Genomic DNA, 7,590 nt, shown 5'->3' on the forward strand with positions numbered 1-7,590 from the left:
AACATTTCCAGAGGGTTGATAGATTAGCAGAACTCTGGCGCCTTCTTTCCCCTTGCTGGCTGTGCAGGAAGATTAGCCAAGTGAGGCAGAAATGCTGCACAGCAGCACGTAGTGCAAGCACTGGCTCTGCTGGGGCACATGTGATGCTGGAATGCTTTGTTAATTCAGTAAAGGTAGTTAGTAGGATAATGTAATTAAAACAATTACAATTCCAAGCAAAAGCTAAAAGCAAGTGATGTGCTGTGCCTTGTTGCTTTTTTCAAGTACTTTATGGGGCTTTCTTTTATTTTTGCAGTGATATTGTTGTCCAGATCGTAGATGCTAGAAACCCCCTTCTGTTTAGATGCCAAGATCTGGTAAGTAAACCTCTTTATTGAATGCTGTCTTCATTTTATTTCTTAGGATTTATGACTTGTTTTTTTTTTAACACATTAAGCCACCTTGAAGTTGTTCTGCTGTTGTGCCTGGATATCTTATTTATTTGTGCAAGTATTCTGGCATACAATTATTTCTCTTCAACAATTTTTGATGTTTCATGCAGAGTGTTGTGGATTTAGAGGCAGTTCTGCAGATGTTATATTGCACATACTGTATGACTCCTCATTACTGTATGACTCCTCATTACTCACAAGAAGTGTCCACACTTAAAGGAATGGTACCGTTTAGAAGCTTAGTGGGTTAAAGATGGGTGAGAATTACTGTGCTGGAAGCAAAGGATCAAAAATTATTGAAGCGACAACTTTAATGACAGGCTGTGGAACACTGTGCATCCATGAGATACAGAGTTGCTCAAATAGTTGAAGTTAGGAGTTCCTGCTGTGAGGTGCTGATTAGTGTCTTCTTGTAGCTCTAAGCACACAAGGTGTTTGCACACGTGGCCAGAAACAACCTGTGTTTGAGTTGCATGCTCCAATTTGTCTTTGTAGCTGTCTGCTAAACACGGGTTCCATCTAGCCCTGGGGACAGTAAGCTTAGCTGCACCTGTATGGAGCTGGATGGGATAACTTGTCTTGCTGCTCTTATCACCTTGAGGAGAGGAGGAGTCCAAACCAGAGTACAGGCTGATCCTTCTCTTGTTTTGTTCAGGAAAGCTACGTTAAGGAAGTCAGCAATGACAAGGAGAACATGATCCTGATAAACAAAGCAGATTTGCTGAGTGAGGAGCAGCGGGCTGCTTGGGCCCGGTTCTTTGAGAAGGAGGGCATTAAGGTGGTGTTCTGGTCAGCCTTGGCGGAGTGCAGGAGGCTGGCTGGAGAAGCAAAGGTACTGTATGACCAGTTCCAACTGGGTGTGTGCTTTGTACTCATGCTTGTGCTATACCTGAGTGCCTTTCTAGGAAAGGCACAGTCCTTGTTGGGAAGGATTATTCTAAGGACCTGTGTGGCTGTAAACCAGTGTTTTAATGATTGATTCAGAGACAAAGTGAGGAGAGTAAAATGGTTAACCCAGTGGTACACCCTTTAGTCACAGTAGTGCTTGCCATTTCAATTTCAAGGTTAATGACAAGATATATAATACTCAACTAGAATGTAAATTTGTTCCATGAGGCTGTGGATGAGTAGCCACAGAAATATACCTTGTAGATTTTTTTTGCAAACTCTTTAACTCATTGGCAGGATTGGAATCCTTTCCAAGAGGGATGCTGTGAGGGGTGTGGTTATCTGTAGAGGGTTTTTCTCTCCCAGGGTGGGGAGGTGTTTTGTAGAGAACCTAAAGTACCTGAGAGCCTTTCTTTGCCCAATGAAACAAACTGTGCTGCTGTCACAACTTACACGTTATCGATAGATGCTGCTTTCAGGTTTTATTGGGTTAATCTGTTACAATCATCACTGTTCAGCTATGGAATATCCCATGTCTCCTTCCAAAAATACCTGGTCTGTTCACGTATGGAATACTCTTCACACAGGAACTAGAGACTGAAGATTTAGCAGAGGACCTGAGTGATTCTGAAGATGAAAGCTCCAGTCAAGAAGAGGACACAGCACCAGATAGTACAGAAAGCTCATCCACAGGCAGTGCTTTGCAAACTGTAAACCAAGTTCTGGTTAGTGATGATGACAGTGATGAATATGAAGACTGTGAAGAAGATGAAGAGGAGGCCTGGCAAACCTGTTCTGAAGATGAAACAGGGGACCAAGTAAATGCTGTTGCTGCAGGGAGGATGGAAAGCAGAACTGATGGTACTGCAGTGCAGCATGTAGTGCAGGAGCAGAACAGGAACATCAGGAACTTCAGCCATCTGGTACAGAGAAATGAACTGCTGGAGATATTCAAAACCATGCACAATGGACCAAGGGTGAAGGATGGGGAAGTAAATGTTGGGCTGGTGAGTTGGATTTCATGCTTAAATGGAACCTGCTGAATCTAGATTTTAATTCCCTATGCCTTCTTTGGGAAAAATGAATCCTGTGTCCTGACTTCCCATAAAGGTAAAAAAAACTAGCAAGCACAAATCACTGCAAAGATTAATTCATAAGTTCCTGGGGCTCAGTGTTCCCCCCTGCTTGTCTTTATGTTTTTAGTACATTTTCTTAAAGTACTTTTGTTTCAGAGCTCTGCCAGTCTTCTGACATCACCCTGCCTGATATCACTGTTAACCATTCCACTTCTTTGTCATTTAGGTGGGTTACCCTAATGTTGGCAAAAGTTCAACCATCAACACAATCCTTGGAAATAAGAAGGTATCCGTATCTGCTACACCAGGCCGTACAAAACACTTTCAGGTATTGCTAACAAAGAACATTGATTTTCTTACATTTATTTTTTTTCCACCGTGGAACAGAGCTTAATTATTACCTAGTTGTGACCAGACGAACTCACTGAGAACTCTGTTCACCACCTTGAATTCTGCCCAGCAGAATTAGGTTAGAGAGGAGTGGGCTTGGTGTATATAATTTTGGAGCTACAGTTCCTGCTTCCAAACTCTAGCTACAGTTTGAGAGTCACTCATGAGAACTGCTGTGCAATGGGAGGTATTTTCCATCTCCTGATTTTATGTAGGTAGCTTGGCCCTTATTTTTTAAACACCAGTCAGGAGCAAACCTCTGAAAAGTGAGTGGTTCTGTGAATAGCTCAAGGTCAAGCTTTGAAACCATTCTTCTTGTCCACAGTAACTGCTATGGATAAGTCTAGTTATGCTGCCGTGTTTGAGCTTTTAATTTTGAGGTAGCAACTCCAATGCTGTCATGAGCCCTGTGGGATTTGTATTAGCGCAATCTTCTCCTACCTGTTTAAACAGGTCCAACAGAGTTAAAGGTTTCTGGAGTGCTTTCTCCTCTCCCATCAGACTGGAGAGCTGAAGGTCTTGCTGCCCCCATCTGGACACCTTAGTTATGAACCTTGGAAGTGCTGCTGTTTCCACATCAGATTTCTTGGTTGAGGCCAGCAGGGTAGATGTCTGTGTTAGTAGAATTTCTGCTTATTCTCATTTGCATCCTTGTTCCATCTATGCATTTGATTTATTTGTTGTTGTTGTTGTTGATTTTTCCTCCATGGACACTGACTTGCCTTGGTGAACTCATTGGTTGTTTGTTGTGTAGACCCTGTATGTGGAGCCTGGCCTGTGCCTGTGTGATTGCCCTGGTCTGGTGATGCCGTCTTTCATCTCTACCAAGGCAGAAATGATTTGTTCTGGAATTCTACCTATAGACCAGATGAGGGACCATGTCCCACCCATTTCTCTAATATCCTTTGCATGGGATTTGTGAGACCATCTGCAGGCACTGGATCTGGGGCATGCAATGTAGCATGTTCCAGTCCAGCTAGAGGCACACATGCTCATCTCTTGAGGGTGGTGGGGACACACATTTGATAAAACGGCCCTGCTGTTTCCCCATTTCAAGTTTGTCTTATTGTCAGACTTCCATTGCTTTTCTGGTGTGTGAACCAGTCCAGAAGTCATTCTGAATGTGTGATCTTGGAGTGACTAGGGCAAGGTTACTTGTGTAGCTGAAAATCACCACATGGCTTCCTTCACTAGCTTATGTTTGCCAGCATATCCCACGAAACATTTTGGAAACAACCTATGGAATAAATATCATAAGGCCAAGGGAAGATGAGGATCCAGATCGAAAGCCAACAGCTGAAGAGCTGCTAACAGCATATGGATGTGAGTGATATTCCCTTTAATACCTCCTGCCCATTCTATGTGCATGGTCCTGAGCATGGCCTTAGGAGAACTTTTCAAAGTGAGGCCCAGCTCAGGTTTGGTGTTCATTGAAGCTCCCCATGAGGTCTTGCCCTCCCCTCAGGAAGGATCTTTGTTAACATCTAATCTCGTCTCTGCATTGCAGAGGTGCTTTGCCAGCTTTGTGTGACTGATGTAGTGAATGTGTTGAAGATGTTGGTGAAACGCCCTGCCAGTCTGTGTTAGGGTGGTGTGAGGCTCTCATCCTTTTAGATACCTCCCTTCAACTGTGTCTTGAATTAGACTTTGAAGAATGCAGTGGTTTATCTCCCTTGTCTGGTTCTCTGATGCAGTTAATCTTCTCTGGCCTTAAGACAACCATAAAAAAGAAGCAGGTTTTCTGGTGGTAGAGAGATGTCACCTCTCATCATTCCTTTCAGGTTAGAATGCTTCTGCAATCAACAACGTTGCCTTTTTCTTCTGCTTTCCCTAACAGAAGCCTCTTTCTAAGGGAGCTTTTTTTGAGAAAGGAGACAAATATGCAGTTAGGCAGCAGAGAAGAATGTGTTGATTCTCTTGTTGTGTTGGTACAGAATGCACTTTGGATTTATCTTCCAGATATGAGAGGCTTTATGACATCACATGGACAACCAGACCAGCCAAGGTCAGCTCGATATATCTTAAAAGACTATGTCAGTGTAAGTGCTTCCCACATCTGAGTTTTCTTTCCTGCTAGGACATGAATCAGAGGTTTCACTGGAGCATGAAGGAGCACAAGATAGTTAATTATATTTCTCTGGATTAAATCACTATATATCAAAATACTCTTTAAATCAGGCTATTTTTATGTTCTGAAAGAATAATTCAGTTTCTCAAGCTGCTCAGTCTTAAAAAGATGGTTGCTTAAAAATATAGTGCTGGCCCAATAAATTATCATCTATATAAAATTGGCATCAGTCAGTCAGGAAACAAGCCCATATTATATAGTTGGATGAGTATTTGGCACTAAGGCCTGTAGTTTTGAGTGTTGTAATATTGGAAGCTTCTACAGAACCTTTTGGTGACTTGTTGCTGAGCATTTCTCAATAGAATCCTCCAGTACTCCTGAAAGTTTTGCTCTGTTTTGTTTGCAGCTGGATTTTGTAGTTGGAAATGGTGCTTTGAAGTAGAGGTGGAACAGTACTTGAACTCAGAAGTTGAGCCAGTTGTTGCCTGGGAGGAGACATAAGTGTACTGGTACTTAGTCTGCCAGTGTGAGCTTCTGGACTTCCAGGGCTGCCCTTAGCTTTGGAGTTGTTTTCATTTCTCTCTGGATCAGTCTCTGAGGTTTTTTGTACTAACTGTATCCTACTGCTTTCACAGGGAAAGCTGTTGTATTGCCATCCACCTCCTGGCATTGACCCAAATGATTTTCAACACCAGCATCAAAGGTGCCCAGAGAACAGAACCGTGCAGGCCAGTGGTCCTGTGAAGCCTGAGAAGAACACAAAAGCAAAACAAATTGAAAATGTGGTGGACAAAACATTTTTCCACCAGGTAAATTCTGGAGATTTATTCTAAGAGTTTTTTTTCTGCAGTGCTGGTGGGGGTTGAGGTGACTGTGTTAGATGCAACTGGCACCTGCATGTAGTTTTTAGCCAAGTGTGCTCTGTTCTTTTTATTATCTCCTAAATCACTGGGAATGTCTTAGGTGACCGAAAGATAACTAATGAAGTGTGTGTAGTTGATTTTTAAAAGGTCAGTGGGGAGATCCTTGTCATTATGGGCCTAACATCAATCTTGAGTAAACAGGAGAGTGACTGGGAAGAAAGTTAAAGCAAGGACAGTGGCATGACACAGCAACTGGCCAGGCTTTGGACTAACAGGTCCTTCAAACTAACTTTCCTCTTTTGAGATGATGTACTTAGGAGTCATGATAAGCTTCTTTAAAACAATTGATTTAGTCCTAGGTGGCTGTTTGGCTCAGAACCTGAAATCAGATGAAAGGAACACAGAAATAGATTTAAAATATAATTGAGACATCTCAGAATTAATTGGGACATAAAAATTTTTCTTAACTTACATGCTTCTTGTTAGGTTCCACAGGGATCTTTTTTGCCCCTGCACTACTGAAAAAAACTGACTTATTAATGACTCATAATTAAATGTCAAATCCATAACTGATTACGTCTGCATACCTGACAAAGTTCAGAACAGGGAGTTAGCAGTGAAGAGGATGGGTCATAGGTTGTGTTATCCTTTCTGCTTGGTTAGCTAGATATGAACAGTATTTGTTTCAGCACTGCTAAAGATGGTCATGCATTTTGAAAACAAGAACTCGGGCTCTCTGCAAAAAACAGTGAGCTGTCTCAGAAAATTAAGACCTGAAAAGAATTTTTGGGATTACCAGACTCTTCTTCTGGCTGCCTTAAGAGCTGGCACAGGGAATGCTACCCATGCTCCAGACTTGAGCAAGTTATTTTAGTCTCTGGCTTTCACAGATGCCGGATGTATTTGCAAAGACAGTTTGTTGTGTGCAAAGCAGAGACTGTGGGAATCCACCCTAGCACCATAGCTCATGTCTGTGGGAGCCCAGTGTCCTCTCAGTGCTCTGCCTCTGCTGTAGTGGCACAGCCAGGCCTGGCTGCAGACAGAACTGGAGTGTGCTGGCAGGCTTGGGCTCAGCTGCGTGGTGTGACCTTTCCTGCAGCTCTGGAGATGCGGGCTGAGCAGGTCGTGATGGGTTTGAGCTTGCCTGTGTCTGGTTTTATTCATGTGTCACAGGCTCCTTGTGGTTAGATTGGTGATTATGTCTCCTCTTCTAGGAGAACGTTCGTGCCCTGGTGAAAGGAGTTCGGGCTGCAATGGGATATCGGCCCGGCAGCGGCCTTGTGCCTGTGACTGCACCCAGTCCTGGGAATGTGGTAGGAAAGCCCTGGAAAAAACATGGGAACAGGAACAAGAAGGAGAAAATTCGCAGGATCACTAAGCACCTGGAGGCTTAGCTGTGGCACCAGTGTCTGGCATTTCTGGGGCAGGGATTGAGTTGTCCTGCAAACCTGAACTGAAGGGGGGGAGAAAGAGTAAGTGAACATTGCTAGCTCACCTGGGAGCTCCATGGTATGGATTGGTCTGGGCAGTGGGTAAGAGTGGGCTCTGATAGCTGGAGTTCATCCCTTCTGAGAACAAAAGAGACCTGGCCGTTCCTGGTATTTGGAAGCCAGCCAGATGTCTGACTGCTGCTGAAACATCCTTTCAATGGGAGTAGGTGAAGCCATGTGGGAATGTTTTTTCCTTCCAAAAATGATGTATTTTATAAAGCAAGCCCTGTAAAACTGACTAAAATCTGTAAACAGTTGAATTTCAGTGAGTGATATTTGTTAGAATTTGAGACTCTATTGCTCATCTCCTTTTTCCTTTTTTTTTTTTTTTAAGCTTCTTTGTTGATTTGAGAGAACACTTTAATGTGTTGAAAAGTGAAGTAA

The 7,590-nt window shown here is 43.1% G+C and overlaps 1 protein-coding gene across 1 annotated transcript in view; it reads left to right on the top strand.

Moving 5' to 3' along the window:
- LSG1 (large 60S subunit nuclear export GTPase 1) overlaps window positions 1-7,265 on the top strand; it is a 13,694-nt gene extending 6,429 nt beyond the window's left edge. Inside the window, exons 5-13 of the mRNA XM_010001739.1 lie at window positions 296-356; window positions 1,087-1,263; window positions 1,907-2,326; window positions 2,622-2,723; window positions 3,540-3,682; window positions 3,984-4,108; window positions 4,745-4,824; window positions 5,489-5,662; window positions 6,931-7,265. Of these exons, the coding sequence (XP_010000041.1) occupies window positions 296-356; window positions 1,087-1,263; window positions 1,907-2,326; window positions 2,622-2,723; window positions 3,540-3,682; window positions 3,984-4,108; window positions 4,745-4,824; window positions 5,489-5,662; window positions 6,931-7,110 (1,462 nt within the window). The 3' untranslated portion in view covers window positions 7,111-7,265. The remainder of the gene's footprint in view (window positions 1-295; window positions 357-1,086; window positions 1,264-1,906; window positions 2,327-2,621; window positions 2,724-3,539; window positions 3,683-3,983; window positions 4,109-4,744; window positions 4,825-5,488; window positions 5,663-6,930) is intronic.
- The last annotated feature ends 325 nt before the right edge of the window (window positions 7,266-7,590 follow it).

This window comes from Chaetura pelagica, unplaced genomic scaffold (genome assembly GCF_000747805.2).
Source record: "Chaetura pelagica isolate M959 unplaced genomic scaffold, ChaPel_1.0 scaffold807, whole genome shotgun sequence".
Classification (NCBI taxonomy): domain Eukaryota; kingdom Metazoa; phylum Chordata; class Aves; order Apodiformes; family Apodidae; genus Chaetura; species Chaetura pelagica.